We start from the raw sequence: 20,434 nt of genomic DNA, 5'->3' as shown, positions 1-20,434 counted from the left end.
GGAGAGAGGTAAATAGTGGTGTCCCCCAGGAATCTGTACTGGGACCAGTTCTATTCAATATATTCATAAATGATCTGGAAAAGGGGTAAACAGTGAAGTGGCAAAATTTGCAGATGATACAAAACTACTCAAGATAGTTAAATCCCAGGCAGACTGTGAAGAAAGGATCTCTCAAAACTGGGTGACAGGGCAACAAAATGGCAGATGAAATTCAATGTTGATAAATGCAAAGTAATGCACATTGGAAAACATAATCCCAACTATACATATCAAATGATGGGGTCTAAATTAGCTGCTACCACTCAAGAAAGAGATCTTAGGAGTCATTGTGGATAGTTCTCTGAAAACATCTGCTCAATGTGCAGCGGCAGTCAAACAAGCGAACAGAATGTTGGGAATCATTTAGAAAGGGATAGAGAATAAGAAAGAAAATATCATATTGTCTCTATATAAATCCATGGTACGCCCACATCTTGAATACTGCGTGCAGATGTGGTTGCCCCATCTCAAAAAAGATATATTGGACTTGGAAAAGGTTCGGAAAAGGGCAACAAAAGTGATTAGGGGTATGGAACGGCTTCCATATGAGGAAAGATTAATAAGACTGGGACTTTTCAGCTTGGAAAAGAGACGACTAAGGGGGGATATGATAGAGTTCTATAAAATCATGACTGGTGTGGAGAAAGTAAATAAGGAAGTGTTATTTACTCCTTCTCATAACACAAGAACTAGGGGTCACCAAATGAAATTAACAGGCAGCAGATTAAAACAAACAAAAGGAAGTACTTTTTCACACAACGCACAGTCAACCTGTGAAACTCCTTGCCAGAGGATGTTGTGAAGGCCAAGATTATAACAGGGTTCAAAAAAGAACTAGATACATTAATGGAGGATAGGTCCATCAATAGCTATTCGCCAGGATGGGCAGGGATGGTGTCCCTAGCCTCTGTTTGCCAGAATCTGGGAATGGGCGACAGGGGATGGATCACTTGGATTACCTGTTCTGTTCATTCCCTCTGGGCTACCTGGCATTGGGCACTGTCGGAAGACAGGATACTGGGCTAGATGGACCTTTGGTCTGACCCAGTATGGCCATTCTTATGTTCTTATATGAGATATTAATATGGGGTAGCTATTCAAAAATGCCTATGGGCCAGCTTTTTAAGGGTATTTAGGTGCCTAAAAATGCAGACAGGCACATCTGAAAATCCAGTTAGGCCCCCATCCGCACCTTCAGAAGCTGGCCTCAAGTTCAATTTTCAAAAATGCCTAAGTGGCTACATCCCATTTTCAAAAGTGGCATAGGCACTTAGAAGTCAAAGTCCCATTGACTTTTAAGATTTTCTAAAAATCTAAGTCACTTTTTAAAATGGGACTTAGTCACTTATGCATTTTTGAAAATTTTACCTCCTCTGGAAATTCCTCTTTCTGAGCAAAATAAAGGCCTATCCTAGTCCTAATTCCTCAGGCCAAGATTCTGTCGCCCATATTAGAATTAACCTGAGGAAGACAAAAGTCAGAGGCTCTTTATCTTGCAGATGCCAACGGCCATGTTGCTGACATACTGCAAAGTTCGGGGCTTTTCCTTACAGTAGGATTTTCAAGTAAGCAAACACTATGTTCTCTGAAAATAACAGCTTTCAAAAAAAGTGCTCTCCCGCTCAACAGTGGCTACAATTTCTTGGAACATGATTGTTCCCTTCCCTCGGGCCATAACCAACAGTCAGCCCGCATGCAAGACTCCCACTGACTTCAATGGGAGTTCAATGCACAGATCAACATCAGGATATGAACCATACTTTAAAAACCTTCAAACCTAATAACTCCTTTCCCATCCACAGCTTCAATTCGCAGGTCCAAAAAATTCCTTTTACCACCAGATGTGTGAAAATCAACCAGGCACAGAAGGGATCACTTAACACACACTGATGTGTAGCCCATTTTCAGCTCTTTGCAAGCAAATCCCTAGGTGATTCCTGTATGTACTGGAGGTTCATTAAAAATAAAACCCCACATTAAAAAGTTAATTGTCGCAATATCAAGTAAACAAAATCTCATGACAGCCACTGTCCAAACTGATTCAAAATCCAGTTTCAAACTGATGATGAACAACTAATACCTCAGAAACCAGATACTGATAATAGGGAAGATTGCTTAAATACTACTACACTTGCATAAATAATGACACTGTGTCTGGAATGTCTTCTTCCTATCAAAGGAGGGTTTGGCACAGAAGACCTGTTTCATAATATTTTTGTAAGATATGCCAGTAACTGAGCTAGTTTCTTTAACACTGATGACCCAAATAATCACTCTTGAGATGCAGAATCGAATTCCTTCTTTCGGCTATAGTATTCATCTAGAATAGTCTTGAACACACATTTGGTTTTAATTCATAATTTATGACCCATTATGGAACAATTATAGCAGTTGCGCCTTTGCACAAAAAAACACTTCCAGGGTGGGAGTGGCCCTGTAAAAAGGAAAGTCTGAAGTAATCATTTTGCATTTCAGTAGCACCTTCCCTGTGATGACCTCAACACATTTTTGCAAACAGGAGTGAGTTAAGCTTCACAGCATCCCTGTGAGGTAGGGGGGAGGGATAGCTCAGTGGTTTGAGCATTGGCCTGCTAAACCCAGGGTTGTGAGTTCAATCCTTGAGGGGGCCACTTAGGGATCTGGGGCAAAATCAGTACTTGGTCTTGCTAGTGAAGGCAGGGGGCTGGACTCGATGACCTTTCAAGGTCCCTTCCAATTCTAGGAGATAGGATATCTCCATTAATTAATTAAATAAAATTAATTAGGGAAATATATTATCCCCATTTTTCAGATAGGCAAATGGAGGCACAGTGAGTTCTTGACTTGCTGAGGGTCAGAACTGGGGACAGAACTCCTGGGCCCAGTCCAGCGTTTTAGCCACAAGATCATCTTTTCCTCTCAAGGGCCTGACCTTGAACCAAAACCATGGGAGTTTTGTGACTGACTTTGATGGAAGAAAGACTAGGCTCTTGAGGAACAGGGCTCCTGGTTAGAAGAACCCGAACTTACTTGACAACTATCCATTTATTACAAAAAGCTGAAGCAAACTATTGCTGGCTTTTGCAATCCGAAGCAAGCTGTTCGTTACTGCAGGCAAGCAGGTACCTCAGTATCCTGCATTTACAAAGCATGTCACTTGAAAGCTCTTGTAGCAGAAGTGTAAACAAGCCATCCTTCCAATGTGGAAATTCAGCCAGTAGTAAAACATTAACATGACTAAAGCTGACCTTTTGAATTTCTGTTTGTTCAGGGAGCTGTTTCTAATTGAAGGTCTCTTCCCTCAGCTCCTATAGCTTTTACTTTTTTCCCCATAGGCCGGTTATTGCACCCAAGGAACAGGTAGAAAGTGATTTCAAGGGTAACTGCTGTCTGATTATGCAGCATTAGGTAGCTAAACCCAAGCCACTCCGAGTCTCACACCAGCTACAATACAACTGTCAGGTCAAGTGCACGAAGGGTGAGGCCCCTGCAGGGCAGCTGCAAAAGAAAGCACCGCATTGATCTCCAAAGCAGGCAGCTGACAAGCTCCATCTTTCTGTGCATGAATTAGCACTAGGCACAGACAGGGTCGTTAGGAGTTTCACAAACATGGATCCAAGACACAGGACAGTCCTGGCCTCTAATGTGAAACGGTTGGTAGCATTTATTTAGTCCCACCTTCCAGGAACCGCAGATTAGGTGGTGTGATTTGACTAGGATAGTTTGGAACAGAATGTTTGAATCCAGAAGCCATTCACAAAACATTCGCTTCACCACACGAACTCTGGCTTGGCAGTGATTTTACTTTTTCGGTTACTGCACGAGGCTGGATTTTTTTTCTTTCCTGCTGATGGTAGTAAAATGATTGCTTAAAACACAAAGCAAACCGAAGAAAGAAAGTCATTAAGCACATACATTTTATAAAGAGAAATGTTATTACCTGGAATAGTCGCCTTTAGCTTCCTACAATTGAAAAATAGGGACAAAATTAAAACACGATCTCTTCAAAAGTCTTGAGTATTAACTTTGCTATTCTCAGCATTGTTAATTTTAGCTTTTTAGCTAAATCCTGACTTCAGTTCTAGTCATGCTACCCCAAGGAAGTCACTGGAGTTGCAGGCATATATGTAAGAGAGCAGAATTTGGCCCCTAGCATTTCCGGCTGTAGATTATCTACCTGCACCAGTGTTCACACTGCTCCCAAAACACTGCCAAATTTCACATTCAAATCCCATGTCACTTACTATTGAGAGATATAAACAGAAAGGCCCATTCTCTCTACTTTAATCAGCTACATCCAACGAAAGGCGAACATTACAAGAAGGTCAGCGGTTGTGATAGGTCGGTGTTCATTCAAGACGAAAACAATCATTCACACAGCCCAAGCCAACACAACCCCACCTTGCATTTGTCAATGAAAACTTAGTTAAGCCATTTTTAAGAAAGAGGTTGTGTTCAATCACAGATTGTACCATAAACAGATTGTAAATCTAATGACAAAAAATAACAAGAACAAGGTTAATGATTTGACATAAAATTAATGGTGAGGAAAATATTTATTTTGACCAAAACAGAGAGAAAAACAATTAAGAGTTTTTGGCGTTTTTTTTAGTCCTCTTGAAGGAAAATTCGTATGAACAGTGTAATAACTTTTAGCTACAGTACTCTATTTCCCTTTCCCCTCCAACATCTCCTGCCATAAAAACAAACACATGTCAATTATTTGTGGCACAGGAGGAAGTGACAAACAGGTTAGAAACCTGCAGTAATAATGTTTTCACCCCTCAGCTCACAGAGATCTACAGACCTGACTGAATCACTCTGTTCAATGATCTTTCTTACAGAAAAAGGTTACACTTGATTTCCCACTCTCCAACCTGAATTGTTTGAATAGTAAATTCCCTAACTGGCCGTAATAAAATAGCAGCTCCCCAGTCATTCACAAACAATATGTTTGTAGTGTAGACAGTGCAAAATGTAGCACAAATAAACCACAAATTGCTGCAAACGTGCCTAAATTTCAAAGTTGTGGGTTATGTTAAAAAGCAACCACACACACACAAGAAAGGATAATCTTACCTGTAAAATCAGGGCTGCTAATCTGAAGATTGTCTCACTTTCTACCTCAATCTGCCCCTGTTTACATAAAGAGGAAAACATTAACGTGCATATCCTGACTCAGCAGTGAAGGGACACAGCCCAGGACTACTGAATCTGGGAGGCTGTCACATTACTCTGTACCTCTAGGTCTCGCTCAATTGCAGACCATACCACTGCCATAAGGGAAGGGGGGAGGGAAGAATTGCCAAGTAAAGTTTTAGTAACTCTGCCATTTGTGGGTTTGATTTTTTTTAAGATTAGTTCAAGAAAGTAAATTCTGAAAACAGGATTCAGGGAGAGAAGAGAGGTAGCTGCTATTTGAATGTGTCGGTGGTGTAGAATGAATCACTTCTTTGTCTCTGCAATTTAGTACATTCAGGCCCTACAAGTTTCACCAGACCAGTTGGCTGCACTCAGGTCCCAGATATGATATTTCGCTGTTTGGTGTGTGTCTTTGTCTCTTTCTCTCTCTCCGTAGTGAAGCTTCCAGTCACCACTCAGCTTATCTTGTCATTGCATATTTTCTGCATAAAGCTTTATTGATTGCAACTAACCCTGTCAGAGCAAAGGGGCCCTGATCCTGCACACCTTAAACATAAGGAGACGTTTGAGTGCACAAGGGACGCAGGATTGAGCCAAAGATAGGTACGTCTTAAAACATGGCAACTCCTCAGGGCAAGGATCTAGTTTGTTATTTGTTTGTAAAGTACCATGGACACCCATGAGGCTGCATAAATATTATTAATAATCATTAGGTAAAACATAACACCATTCAGACTGCACCCACTTTGCCGGATCAGGCCCGTAAGAAGAAAAGACGCAAAGTAATTATCTTACTATGACGTTCAAAACAATTTCTCAGAAACCTTGCCTCCTAGATGTTCCTTCTTCACCCAACTCAAGGGAAAGAGCCACTTGCCCGACTGTTACCCAGCGATGTGCCCTGACAACACCACACACCCAGTAACATTAGAGATGTACAGTAGGTGGCCAATGCCAAAACACTGCTTTGGCGAATGCATAAACTCTCGTAGATCCTCCTGGCTACAGCCTTGAGTCCAAACTTACGAAGTTGGGCATCCACATGTGAAGAGGCTGGTCCTGGTTCATCAGTGGTGAATATTAGTCACTGCTGTAGCATATCCAAAGGCCCAGTGAGGACCAGGGCCTGGGTTTGTACAAAACCACACAGCAAGACGGAGCCCCTCCTCAAAGAGTTTACAAGCCAAGACCCTTATCTTGCAAACACCGCACCTTGGCACATGTGAATGGCCCCATTCTCACCTTTGTCAGGCAGATGCATAAGTGTTTGCAGGATCACATTCCACACCAGCAGTTAGGCATGGGGCAGCATCAGGCCGCTTACGATGGGCTCCTGGGTTAGGGAAATTATCCCCTTGCCACTTGTATAAAGGACAGAGTGGGGCCAATGAATTTTGAACAGTAAATATTTTCATTTTTACAGGGGAGAATATTGAACATGTGACACCTGCCTCTCGTAACTCAAGTTTCAGCACACTCCGAGCCTACTGGGAATTTCAGGAGTTCTGCATGGCCGAGGTAAGATGCAGTAATGTGATGCCCCAGAGAATTACAGAGAGCTATCAAGAGCCAAAGTCTGCCTCACACGGCTCACCAGGTTAATGCAGTTTCCAACACATTCGTTTCCATAGCCAACGATACACAAGGAAGTGATGTGACTAGCAGGTCTGGCTGCCTTTGACTTCTCTCACCCTACAGATCAGATACCCAATTTTGCAGCTCCATGAACTGGAGTATGAGATCGAGCAAGCCTTAAATCTACAACCTCTGGGATTGTAATCCAATGCCTTAACCACTCAGCCACCACGGCTCACAGAGAGATCCTGAGCCACATTGCTTTCCAGTAGCTGAGGCCCACCGAGGCTGAATTCAAAGTGAGCTGGCAAATAATTCACAGTTTTCACAGAAAGGGCATTTGCTGCTGGTGCTGCCAGCAGTACAAGTCATTCCTCTCTCTCCCTCCCCCACTCCCAGCAAGTCTGTCAAGAACGTTAGACTATAAGGAATTTTCCCCTTCCAACAAGTGTTGCTACTATGACAGGGAATTCATCTCTAGGCCGGCCCCAGACTAGGAGCATTCTGTACAGATGTGTTTTATTCACGCCAAACAAGTGTCACAAATAACAGAGAAAAACAAGACAAAGCGTTGCGTTGCACAGAAAATACTTTCCTTCACGTCAGGCACATTTAATGTGGATTCCAAAGTAAAAAGCAATGCCTCAGATCCTGAGCTGCCACCCACCAGTGGGTGCTCAGGATGAGGCTGTAAAAGTAGTTTCAAGACCTTTGTGCTCCCCTGACTCTACATCAGACTCGTCAACTAATGCAATTTAGAGTTGCCAAAGGCCTCAAAAGGGCAGTTACGGCAGGGGATCATGGACTGCAGATGGTCACAACCTCTTTCCCTACGCCAGGCCCTTTGCAGCAGCCCCAGGGCAGGGGGTCTAGGAGCCTCAGTGGTAGGTGTGCCCACAGGAGCACAGAATCATAGAACTGGAAGGGACCTCGAGAGGTCATCTAGTCCAGTCCCCTGCACTCAAGGCAGGACTAAGTATTATCTAGACCATCCCTGACAGGTGTTTGTCCAACCTGCTCTTAAAAATCCCCAATGATGGAGATTCCACAACCTCCCTAGGCAATTTATTCCCGTGCTTAACCACTCTGACAGTTAGGAAGTTTTTCCTAATGTCCAACCTAAACCTCCATTACTGCAATTTAAGCCCATTGCATCTTGTCCTATTCTCAGAGGTTAAGAAGAACCATTTTTCTCCCTCCTCCTTGTAACAACCTTTTATGTACTTGAAAGCTATTATCATGTCCCCCATCTTCTCTTCCCCAGACTAAACAAACCCAGTTTTTTCAATCTTCCCTCATAGGTCATGTTTTTTAGACCTTTAATCATTTTTGCTGCTCTTCTCTGGACTTTCTCGCACCCATGCCCTGCACTGGGTGGGGAAACCTCCTTTAGCCAGTGATGCTGCCTCTGTGGTAACTTTGCACCAGGTGAGTAGTGCAAAACTGCTCTAATATAGCCCAAGATGTGGTCCATCATCTCTAAGCACCCATCAAAAGCCTAATTCAAATCTTACATCAAAGGTCCTAACCCCTTTCTAGCTAGTCCCAAGGAAAAACTTGCTTTACCGTCTGCTTCTGGGACAAGCACACTGATAAGGGGGACGCTTCTCCAGCGAGCACCCATAGCGAGGCTTTTATAATAGCATGCAGAGCCCAAACAGCCCCACAGGTGAACTAAATCCTCCTATTACAGAAGGCCTACATTAAGATCCCTTATACAAATGAGATCAGCTTCTCTGGCAGGATGTCTGGCTCATAGGTGTCTACTCAAACTTCGCTAGAGAAAGGTGTCTGGTTATGATCAGTTGTGACTGGCAGAAGAATCCACACAGTCTGTTGAATAAATCTGCTGTTCAGAAAGAAGTAGGCACAACTACTGGTACATGAGATCCAGTGGGTCTCTAAGGAACGTTAAACACAGTGTTACAATACATGTCTTTTAATCACAGCAGAACCCACTTAGTGGTAACCATACCATTACGGTATACTTAAAAGCATGCATAAGTGTGCCCAATGGATGGAGCACAGGACTAGAACCCAGGATGTCTGGGTTTTAGTCCCAATTCTGCCACTGTGAATCACCATCGGACCACGGGCAAGTTGTTTACCTCTATGCCTCAATTTATCCCTCTATAAAATGGGGCTAATACTTGGCTACCTTGCAGGGATGGTGTGATGCTTAAAGTTTGCAAAACTCTTTGAAGATGAAAAGCTAAGTGAAACACTTATCATTATTAATAATTATGATTATTATTACACTGATCTTAAATATGTATTTACATGGTGGTAAATAAATATTTTAAGAGGTGCTGGGGACTCTACTATGCACGTTCTGACGTTTTGTGATAATTACTATTAACAACCAACAACATGGCAATTGACAGAACAAAGCACTTTAGCCAAGATATTAAGAGGCTGGCATTCAAATCCATTCAATCATGCAACAGGGATTGCTTCTTTGAGTGTAATTTCAGCCTCCATCCTAGGATTTTGTTGATTCATGTCCCTGCCTCCATATATTGTTTTGCTTGTGAGTTATAATTCGGAGCATGTTATTAATTGTGTTGCTCCCCATATTGACCTATTTTGGACAGAACGCTGCAACTAACTTTACAAGCACCATCTTCCCCCTTCCTTTCCAGCAAGGCGCATCGCTCGTGGAATGGAAACATACTGCACATTCAACACTCAAATCCTAATTGTAAGTTTGATAATTCTGCACACCACAGCGCCGTGAAAAAATGCATCCTGGATAGTTCTAAAAATCCCAGTCTATTAAATGGAAGCCAAATTAGAGCCCATAAGAGCCCGGGGGGTGGGGGTGGGAAGTGGACGGAGATGACATACCAAAGGGCTGGGGAGCATTACAATCATAGAAGGCATAATAGGCCTGCTTTTCCACAGCCTTGCACCTTGTGTAGACATTTACTCCTGTGCAACAGGAGGTCAGATACTAAGGTCATGTAAATCAAGCTTCGCTCCACTAACTTCCGTGGAATGATACTAATTTATATCAGCTGAGGATCTGGCCCAAGCACTCAGCATTACACAGGCCTGAGTGGCCATGCAAGGTGCAGGGCAGTGACGAATCAGACCCAGTGTTTTCAGGGAGCTGCAGATCTTACTAGACCTTTAAAACAAGGGGATGACGTCACTACTGACAGCTGTTGCAAGCACGTCTCATGGCCTTGCGTTCCCTAGTCCTTTCAGACTCTTGCATGAGTGCACTGGTACATGAAGAGGCTCTAGGAGCCATTTCTCTCCCTAGGGCCAGCTGTACTCTGGCCTTATCTTTAGGACACAGTGGATTGTTTTTGATTATTGTTTGTTATTTGTATGAAAGTAGCACCTAGAAATCCCACTGTGCTAGGTGCTGTACGGATGGGGAGTGGAGGGGAGAAAGCACATGCCCTGGAGAGCATAAAATCTAAATAGACAGAGTTGGAGGGAAAACAGGGGCATAGAGAGAAGAAGTGACTTACCCAAGGTCACACATCAGGTCAGAGCCAGGGCTTGAAGCCAAGTCTCCTACCACTCATTCCGCTGCCCTAACCACTAGCCCATGCTTGTGGGTGGACTCCAATCTATACATCAACATGTGTTCATTCAAAAGGCTGGGAAGCCTTTCCAACAAAGCCAGGCAGTATTGTGAGTTTGTAACGAAATCCCAAACCGGCTGAGCTGCGTGTGGTTCCAGGTTCTGCGATGACAAGTCAGCACTGCTCCAGCAATCATAGCAATTTTCGAAACCAGAGGAGAATGACACACTGATAAAGATTAATTTGCATGTCCTGCGATGGCTGGACCATTTAAGCATACGTTCAGGCAAGTAGGCCAAGGGGCTGGGAGCTAGGTCCGCAGCATGCTCTGAGAACCACCTGTCGAACATGAAGGTTGGATATTTTCCTAGAGTTCTCCCAACCGGGAATAAGTCACTAGGAAGGGATTAAGTAGATGGATGTAATTCAGATAATGGCATCTGATTCTTACACATTTCAGATGTAAATAAGTCTAGCCAGAATCAATGGAGCTGCTCCATGGAGGGGATGGAATTTATATTTTTCAATTAAGATTTGCAGTAGGGACCAATTGTTTTAATAGAAGAGCCAAATTCATCTGCTGGTGTAGCTTTCCAGAAGTCCGTGGGTTTACAGCAGGACTGACTCTGGCCCAACTTGTCCAGGTGGCTTTTGTCAGGCAGAATAATGTTAGACTAATAAGAGGATCTAGCAGCTGTCCAAACTGAGTAGTAAGTACTGAAGAGCAGGAGAGCATCAATATTCACAATGAGTAGTAAAGGCCAAATCCTGCCTTCTCAGGGCAGAATTTGGGGCCTGATTCATCAAAGAATTTAAGCATGTACTTAATGCTCACTAAAGTCAGCAGGACTTAAGTATGTGCTTAAGTGCTTTGCTAACTAGGGATGGATTTAAGAACATACTAAAAATCGTGCGAGTGGGCAACACCAAGTGGGACAGTGAGCACTAAGAGGGCACGGTAAAAATCAACACAAGATTCCTATTGTTACATGGGTGCAGTACAAGTCAGAGTCCTGTTGAAAATTGGATTAGGAAAGAGGTGGTACTGTGAATAGGAGTTAATGGTGCTAAGCAAAACTTTGGAGTACAGGCTATTCTGAACTGAAGAGTAGTAAAGAAATGCACGGGAGTTCAGTTACAGAGACACCTGGAAATGGTTTAGACTCAGAGCCAGACAGAGTAAAGTCATGTCTACACTACAAAATTAAGTCAACCTAACTTACATTGGCATACAGCCGCCGCAGTAATTACCTCACTTGTGCATGTTTATGCTTTGTTCCTTGTGTCAGTGGTGCGTGTCCTCACCAGGAGTGTTTCCATCGATTATACGGTCTGTGTGGGGATTGCTTGAAAGCCAGTCGACATAAGCAACACAGTATCTACACGGACACTGAATCAACCTAACTATGTCAACCTTGACTCTACACTGCTCGTGAGTCGGCGGAGCTGGGCATTTACGCTGGAGGGAGAGAAAATTAAGTTTAGACTTTTCCATAGTTAGGTCGACGTAAGCTGCCTCGTGTCAACCTAACTCTGTAGCGTAGATCAGGCCTAAGAAATCAAGACCTGAAACGGCTCTGTCAAAGCAACAGTCTGTGCATGTGGAAGAAAACAAATAAATCAATTACCAATAAATTTCAAACGAAGTTTTAAAAACTGGCATCTAAATAAGAACCTAATGCCACATTCAAATCTTCCTCCTCCCCTCAAAGAGAAACCTGGGTGGGTTTTTAATATTTACCCCTTACTACAGGCTAGTGATGTCCAAGGAAGTGCTCTGTTTGAGTAGCCTCAAGAATGCCAGAGAACTGCATATATAATTACCCACAATTACTAGGAGAGGGAGAGGGGGGAAAAAAGGGAAAAAGTGAGAGAATGAGAGAGAGAGAAGGATGGAATTAAAAAGAGGGAGCAGGTGAAAGAGAGAGAGAGGAGAGAAAGGACCACAGCACGTGCGATAAAGTGTTTCAAGGGAGACAACTGGCTGTACATGGACACAGTGTAAGTGAATGCAGTAAGAAGAATGCAGAGCAAGGCCAACCTCTACCTTCTTGCCCATCACCACCAGTTCCCAAAGCAGATCAGTGCAATGATTTCTGGGATGTCTGACAGCCCAATGGCAAAGTATTAGTCAATGGAAGTCAGATCCTCACATTGTAAACAGCTCTACAACTTTCCTTCTGATAAAATCATTCGGGAGTGACAGTCTCAAGCAAGGGAGTGGCTCTAACGATAGAAGGTGTGGTGAGTAGGAACAACCTGTTATCATATGACAAAGGTAGCTAGGGAGGACTAAAGTAGGCCAAGCAAATGTAACAACTCACCCTTCCAGGGAGGCTACATTGGATAACATGATCAAATGAAGCAAATACTGATAAGAGGTGAATACCCAGTAATTGAAAAGAGATACCTAGGGGCCCTATTTCGATCACTGACATTTACGTGTACATCTTAATTATAGGTAGAGCTAACAGTGTCACCTAGAGGTAAGATTGCCCCACACATCCCATTATAAGACCCAGTTTTCAGTGGCTTATAACTTTGCCAAAGTTAAATCATTTGGGCTGAAATTTTCCATGCCAGGCATCTGTCTCCACTGATATTTTTGGGGGAAAGTTTTAGATTAAACAGTTGAGGCTATTTCTCAGAGTGAGATAAGGGGAAATACACTGTTTTGCCCATGGTTTTGTTGAGAAACTCTAGCACCTCTGTGCTGTAGAGTCGGGACTTGAAATTTATCAGAAGTGCCACCCCAGCACCAAGGATGTGCCTTTTGCCATTTCCCTGAAAATTTGCCCAAACATGACTAATTTATAGGCCTAAAACAAAAAAACCCCACACACCTCAGTTTACACATGTCAGCTGAGACTTGTTAGAGTTTGACAGTTAAATTCTCCAAAGTCTCTGTCTGCACTGAGCATGCTCCATCCCTCCACAGCTCCTACGTGCTGACCAGACTGAGCATTTGCCATCCCCATGGATCATGCTTCTTTCTGGGACTGCAGGGCCTAAGAAGAACTTCCCTGCAACTGCTCCTCTTAACCCACCAGCCAGGGACTGTGAGCAGGAACATTCCCTCCTCTGCATTCAGTGCTCCTGCTTCTGGTGCCTAGGCAGCCTGGAGGACGAGGAGGCGGTGGTGGCGGCAGCAGGTTGATTTGAATGCAGGAAGGGCGAGGAGGAGAAAGAGAAGAATAGGAGCAGAGGGAGATGGGCCCCAGTTCTCCATTAGCTGAAGTGGTTGAGATCAGTGCAGTGAATCTAAAGGTCCGAACCCTGTTTTGAGGGGGGGGGAGGTCAATGTGGTTCCACATGATAAGATGTCTGGATTTTGGGGGTTGTGTTTTGTTTTAAAACAGCAAGTTCCAGTAACAAAACCTACTTTAAAAGAACATTACGGTTGCAAAGTCAAGCACTCAAAAAGGTCAGGAGATACCAGAATCCAGAAGTCAGTGGGAACTTACTAATGGCACTGGCAGACACTCTGTAAGTCCCTTCATTATCAAGAGCTCTAGCTACACATATTGCACTCAATCCAACTGGTGGAGAGCAGATTGGTTTGTTTTGGAGATCCCATTACACTGTGTGGTGTACAGGTTTTTCTCATTAATGTACAGAGCAGAGGTGTACAGAGTACCAGGTGCAGTGAAACTGCTGAGTCCTGCTCAATTGAGGGGGCAGGAGCCATAGAAAGGGTGCACAGTGTGAAGCCCCAGTGCACCACAGAGTGCCACTCCATGGAGGCTCCTTCATGGCTGAGTGCAGGGGTTGGATAGCGGCTCAGAAGCTAATTCAACCCTGAGACTGAAGTAGCAGCCACTGACTGGGTAGGTGCTGTCGATCAGCGGCTGGAGTAGGGATAGAGACTGTCTCAGATCTCTTTCCTGGCAGTGATCCCCGGTGTCCATATCAGTGGCTCAGGCCTACCTCAGCTGAGAAGCCTAAAACTCACGACTGTCAGGACTTGGTTAGCCAAGTGGTGAGCTGAGACTTCAGAACTTCCTGCTAAACTCCATTCACTTTGTTACATCCTCCATCTGCCCCAATCCACTCTGCCCTGTTCACATGTTGTGTCCAGTCTGACATCTAGATTCAGATCTCCGGGGACAGGAACTCTTTTCTTTGTTATTCATCCATATAGCACTTAGCACTGCCTACCATTCAGTTGTCCATGCGCTAACTGGCAATAGACATTGGGCTACTCCAAACTCCAGGCAAAACATGAAGGAGGGAGGCAGACTGCAAGACCGGGCTTGGTGCAGGTTTAGCTACATGGCAGGTTATTACACCACTCAGAAGTGAATGGGACATGAGTTGCAGTGATGTCCAGAAAAAAATAATAAAAAAAGCAGCACCTCATCAGGGAGGGGTGGGGGAAGGGAGCCTAGAGTACTAGTTATAAAAGCCTGAAGTACCAGTACTCATGCATGCGTCAGTGATAAGGAAACACTCCTTTAGCACATCTGAGTGGCACAGCTCAGTTCACGTTAAATGGGGTTTTATTTGCATTGTTTGTCTTGCATGGTTCATGGGGAAAGCAAAGTCAGGTGGACAGCACAGTAAACACAGAATGAATTGTGCAGGCTAGTATGTAGTAGGAGTTTTTTCTTTAGGTGTCAAGTATCAGAGGGGTAGCCGTGTTAGTCTGAATCTGTAAAAAGCTTCAGAGGGTCCTGTGGCACCTTTAAGACTAACAGAAGTATTGGAGCATAAGCTTTCGTGGGTGAATGCCCACTTCATCAGACGCAAGTGTGGTGTGTAACTTGGTATTACTTGCTGCAAGGACCTTACATAACATGCATTGCACGAGAACGGCTGGTGCTGAAAGACAGGCCAGTGATGAAATTAAGAAGCGAGCCTTTGCTGCCAAAGTACCTGTGGTTAAGATGGGGCAGGAGGAGTGTGAAAGTAAACATGGTTAACTGGCCAAGCGAAGCCAGATGTAATGCTCAACTCAGGGCATTTCTCTGTTTGCCGGTAGCACAGCAGCTTTGGAACAATCAATTCCAAACTCTCGGGGAACGTTCTAGTCATCAATGGGCACAAGGCTATGGCTATTCTTGCAAATCGGAACACTAGAAAAGCTTGATTCACAGGAAAAATCAGGGCCCCGGCCTGACTGGTGCTGCAGGCAGAAGACTCACTCTGCTGCCCACACATATCAGAGGCAGCAGCTTAACCTGCTGCGGGAGAAGAATGGCTGTGGCCTGGGCTCTAACAGAAACAGGAGAGGCGTAGAAAGAGAGCTTGTAGGGAGGGGACTGGCAGGGCAGGGGAAGAGCAGTGGGAGGGGGAAACAGGGACCCAGATGGGGAGGAAGCAAGAGTGCGGATGGAGAAAATGTAGCAGGGACCAGAGGGATGGGGTGAAAAGTGGAGGAAGCAGGGACCAGAGGGGGGAAGCGGTGTGTGAGGGGCAAAGCAGGGATCCACAAGGGGCGGGGGGAAGACAGGGAGTAGGGAATAGAGGGGCCACACAGACACCCTGGAATAGGTGACGGGCGACTTGGAGGTGGTGGTGGGGGGGGTGAAATAGGCACTCTGGCACGTAGCCCACAGAGCCCCTGCTGTGCCTTGGGGAGGGAAGAGACAAATGGGAGGCACACGGATCCTGTGGCATGGAAGTGGGGAGAATGGGGAACAACTGCATGGTGGGGAGGGGACCACTGGCACAAGGGAGGAGATGGGAGGGGTTGCAGGGAGTCCTTGAAATAGAAGAGGATGGGAGGGTGGCACACGGGGACCTGTTGGAGCGGGGGAAATGGAGGGATGCAAGGAGCCCCTGGCGTGTGCAATATACTTGGCCAACCGAAGTTACAAAGAGCGCGACCCCCTAGTAAATCATACACTTACTATGGGGATCATGTGTCTGACTGGCTGCCCAGCTTCCTCCATGGAAAGGGGTCACTGGCTTGGCGCTCCAAAGGGAGGAAGAGCTGGAGGAGAGAAGTTATGTAGAGCAGGGTTGTTTTCTGCTCCATGTGGGCCGGCTGTTCACCAGTAAGGTCAGCCTGGAGCAAAAGGACCCCCCAGACTCCCCTGGGACAGCAGGGTCACCGCGCACACTGTCCCAGGGCTCCGTTAAAGTGCAGCAGGCACCGCACCCTGCTAGGGCGGCTGGAGATGCTGGTCTGGTAGGCTAGGTAGATTCTGCCACTTTTACTCACACCGAGTAACACCTTATGCGGTGAGCCAGCCCACTGAAATCCAAATGACCCCTTGTGGAGCAAAGTGCTCCTGAATGGGAATAAGTATCAGAATCTGGCATTGATCTCCCTTCCCCTGTATTAAAAATTCCCCTTGTATTGGAGGAGGAAGAGCGTGGAAACTAAACCAGAGCATTGGACCTAAACTACAGACGAGCTTCAGAGAAACTGCCCCATAGACACACAAAGACTAAATTCTACGGAGCGCTTCTCACATGAAAAGCGTGACGCCAATAAATAATTTTTAATAATTACATAATTAGGTAGCGCTTTCAGCCTGAAGGATTCTACGGTACTTTACAAGCTATGGGGAAAATTCCTCCTAGGCAGTGGACTGGCACAAGGCCTAGATCACATTTAAGTATGACTTGGTCCCTCAAAGTAGGACTTAGCTGTCGCTTAAGCCTTGCACTGACCCTTGGCACAAGGGTGAATTTCAGCCCATATGGATACAGTACCACTGAAATGAATGCACCAACACACGGCTCACTCCGCAACTGCACATACCCATCCAGCTAGGCTCTGAGTCAGGAAAGCATCAGTATTCAGGAAAGAACATATGCTTTAGAGTTAAGCATTTGCCTAAATCCCATTAAAGTCACCGGAAGTTAAGCACACACTTTAAGCTAAATACAGGCGCAAGTGCTTTCCTGAACTGGAGCTTTTTTTCAAGTTTCTCTCTGTTTTTTAAACAGTGAAATGTGCAAGAACAGTCCTGTGAAAATAACTAAGATGCTATTTTAAGCCATCTTTATCAACCCATCCAGGTTTCCATTCTTCCCTCACACCCTCCTATCTGATCACCCACCTTTTGAACTGCATTCCTGTCCCACAATGGGAGCTTCATGTAAAGATCTAGGGTAGGATATGGCCTTTAATATCCCATCATTCAGGTAAACAGAGTGCACCGGTGCATTACGGAGATCCCTGCATCATGTGCTTCATGGATAGTTGTTGCTTTTAAAGACATTGGGGGCTCCTTACGACATGCAATATGAGTGGAGCAAAAAAACAAAACAAAAACAAGAACAAAACAAGAAACCCACACAACAAGTCTAAGCTTCCCTACCTGGATTAACTAGTGAGAAATACCAGAGAACATCTGATCTGTCATTAATGACTAGCAGTAGGTTGCTTCACTGAAGTTGGGAATCTGGTTATATTTTGTGGCTGACACTGCCCTTTACTCGGACTGCGTCTCCTTGCCCTGAAGCACAAATGAAAGTGACTACAATGTTTATTGAGTTAGTGTGGCTTTTGAATATGTTTGAGGTGCCCATCGTTTCATCTGCATTCCAGTTCTTAAATGACAGTGTTAATTCAACACAAATGTAAACTGCATTTTTGATCATCTCTAATGAGCTGAAATCTCACATAATTGTGATCAGATGTTCCCCAAATGGCATTAAATAAACAGAAGGTAACTCATTTTAGTGTTAAAAGGCAATGGGCCAAATGTATCCCTGGGGTAAATCCACTGACTTCAATGGAGCTACGCCAAAGATGAATTTGACTCAAATTCCCAGTCACCCTTCAGCTTTTCCACCCACACACAACTGATTGCCCACTTTTATACATACCATCAGTCCTTTCGCACATGCAAATCCCACATATTTGTGGCTTTTTCTAACTCATTAGGGATATTCAATATACCATCAAGAATTGTTGCGAATTGCATTACTGCCACGAACAGTACGCATAAATGCTAATAGTCAAGCCCAAGATGTTAACATTTATAATGCAGCAGCCACGTGAAGCCATACTGTGCTTGGTGCTGTGAAAACAGTGACAGTCCTTGCCCCAAAGAGCTTGCAATGAAAAAGAAGGGATTTATTGAGGTGAGTTAGGGGGATGGTATTGTAGCGCATGGTGTAGCATGTTCCCAACACAACAAGCAGAGATAGCTGAACCCACAGATATTCAGGATCGCACTGCCGAGTTCAGAAAAGCTTGACCCCAATCTTGTTCTCTTGGCACGGGATCCTGCAGTGTAAGGATCTTTTAGGATGGTACCCCAAGTGAAGACACTAAGGTGATAGTGCTGCAGTATTGTCTTCCAACCCCAATTGACATAGGTGCTGTTCCTTCTGACTCCTTGCCAGACTGTACACTCAATGTTATTAGCAAGCGAAGATAAAACTATTCCCCTGGACTGCTGCTGTCCTGCCTATGCAGCATCAGTTTTAACCAGCATGGCTAAGAGGCAACTGGTCTGCTCTGATTTGTAATGATCTATATACAGAGATAAATGTCTTTGCTCAGTGTTCATTTTTGTTTCACCAGCTTGGAATGAGAAGTTATACAAAGAGAAGGGCTGTCTGGTTTGACTGTACTTTGTTAGTCTCCCAGTGCTGCTCTGAAACTTTTCTTTAAAGCAAACCTCCTTTCTATTTTAAGCCAAGCTCCCTATAGAAACTGTACACTAGGGAAAACTCTCTCTCTCATCTTCTGGCAGTTGTGCTGTGCAAAATCAGGCAGCTGGCACTTTGTACACTAATACCAATTAAAGCAGAGGCCTAATGAAATAAAAAGGGTCCTCATTCAAACAGTGACACACAAAGTGCTGAAATAAATCACTGCATGATACACAATGTTATTCCAGCACTTTGCGCATGATCATCAGTTCATTTCAATACTATACAACTATGCTGTGTGAATAATACTATTTATCAGGGCCAGATGCGAGTCTTCCTGGCTGGCTAGATGACATATATGTTTATATATGGAGTATTTTTTCCCCTTGTCTTTTATACTGCATACACATAAGTATACACACACACATACTTACCAGACAACCAAATGTTTTGATGTGACTAGCATTTAATTTCTACCAACTTCCAAGACACTTACTTGAGAGGACAAATAGACTGAACTTGAGACTCGTCAGCTATTAAGCTCGGCCAATGAGGTCCAGGACTCTTAACAGATGTTTACTTTTTTTTTTTTCTTTACTTTTTGGGGGCTGAGGGGTGGAAAGAGGGGTTCCATTTTCCTCCCTCTTCCAGAAACAAATTCCTATACAAGTGAGATCCACATTCTTGCCATTAAATATTCTGTGTGAGGTTTCCACCCAGCCAGAAATACCAGCTCTTGATCTACAACCCTTTAAAATGTGCTGTGTGAATGCTAGCAAACAATGGAGTTGCACGGGGATGAATTTGAACTAATACACGGACTCACTACACCAGTTAATGAATGAGCAGATTATTCTGTTTCTCTCCAATACCTGTCAGAATCGAGTTCCACACTTCCCGCGCTTCACAACTAGGCAGGTTGCATGAAAAACAACAGAAGTGCCAACTGCTTGACTTTACAGTACTAGAAAAATCACAGCAACATTAGGCACTGCTGCACTGGAGTTTATTGAAACATGGTTCCTGTTACAGCAAAGGTTTGGCAGACTGGCATGGGTAAGGGTTTGATGTGCCCATTCAATCCTCATTTAGGATTAGGGAGATTCCCCTTCCTCTGGAGAGCTAATTTATACTATTTAAAACATGGTAGCATGACATGACATTCCAGTGTGAATATTTGAATTTTCTATACACAAAGTGTTAACTTCCTAACCAAAAAGTGAATAAGTGTGTGTGTGTGTACATATAGACACATGTACATACACTTATATACATATATATTAAAAGTATGTTCTCTTTGCTCTTGACTTTATGGGGTACCTTCAGGGAAAGAAGTAACCACATTCAAATGGTGTAAACACATTATGCTCCCCTTGGTCTTGATGCAGAGCTGTGGTTGAGATTAATGAAGAACTAAGGTAGACACTTGCGTTAGCCATTCAATATTACATGTATGTGGGAAGCACATGTATAATGTCAATTAGAGCTGAGGGCTAGCTGCGAAATTCGGATCCAGATTTCAAACACTCAAAAGTCTGGGTATATTCATAGATTCTAGGACTGGAAGGGACCTCGAGAGGTCATCGAGTCCAGTCCCCTGC

The 20,434-nt window shown here is 44.2% G+C and overlaps 1 protein-coding gene across 2 annotated transcripts in view; it reads right to left on the bottom strand.

Annotated features, from left to right (window-relative positions):
- Positions 1 to 20,434, bottom strand: part of FRMD4B (FERM domain containing 4B) — a 117,336-nt gene that overhangs the window by 53,525 nt on the left and 43,377 nt on the right. The window contains exons 6-7 of one of the 2 annotated variants that reach the window (XM_065407405.1): positions 5,098 to 5,142; positions 3,959 to 3,981 (exon numbers count right to left, since the gene is read on the bottom strand). In XM_065407405.1, the coding sequence (XP_065263477.1) occupies positions 3,959 to 3,981; positions 5,098 to 5,142 (68 nt within the window). Of the gene's footprint in view, positions 1 to 3,958; positions 3,982 to 5,097; positions 5,228 to 20,434 lie in introns of those variants that run through there. The other variant, XM_065407406.1, reaches the window with a different exon arrangement.

The sequence above is a fragment of the Emys orbicularis genome, chromosome 7 (genome assembly GCF_028017835.1).
Source record: "Emys orbicularis isolate rEmyOrb1 chromosome 7, rEmyOrb1.hap1, whole genome shotgun sequence".
Lineage (NCBI taxonomy): Eukaryota > Metazoa > Chordata > Testudines > Emydidae > Emys > Emys orbicularis.
Note: the sequence above shows the minus strand (reverse complement) of the source record. Positions and strands in the feature narration are given on the sequence as shown.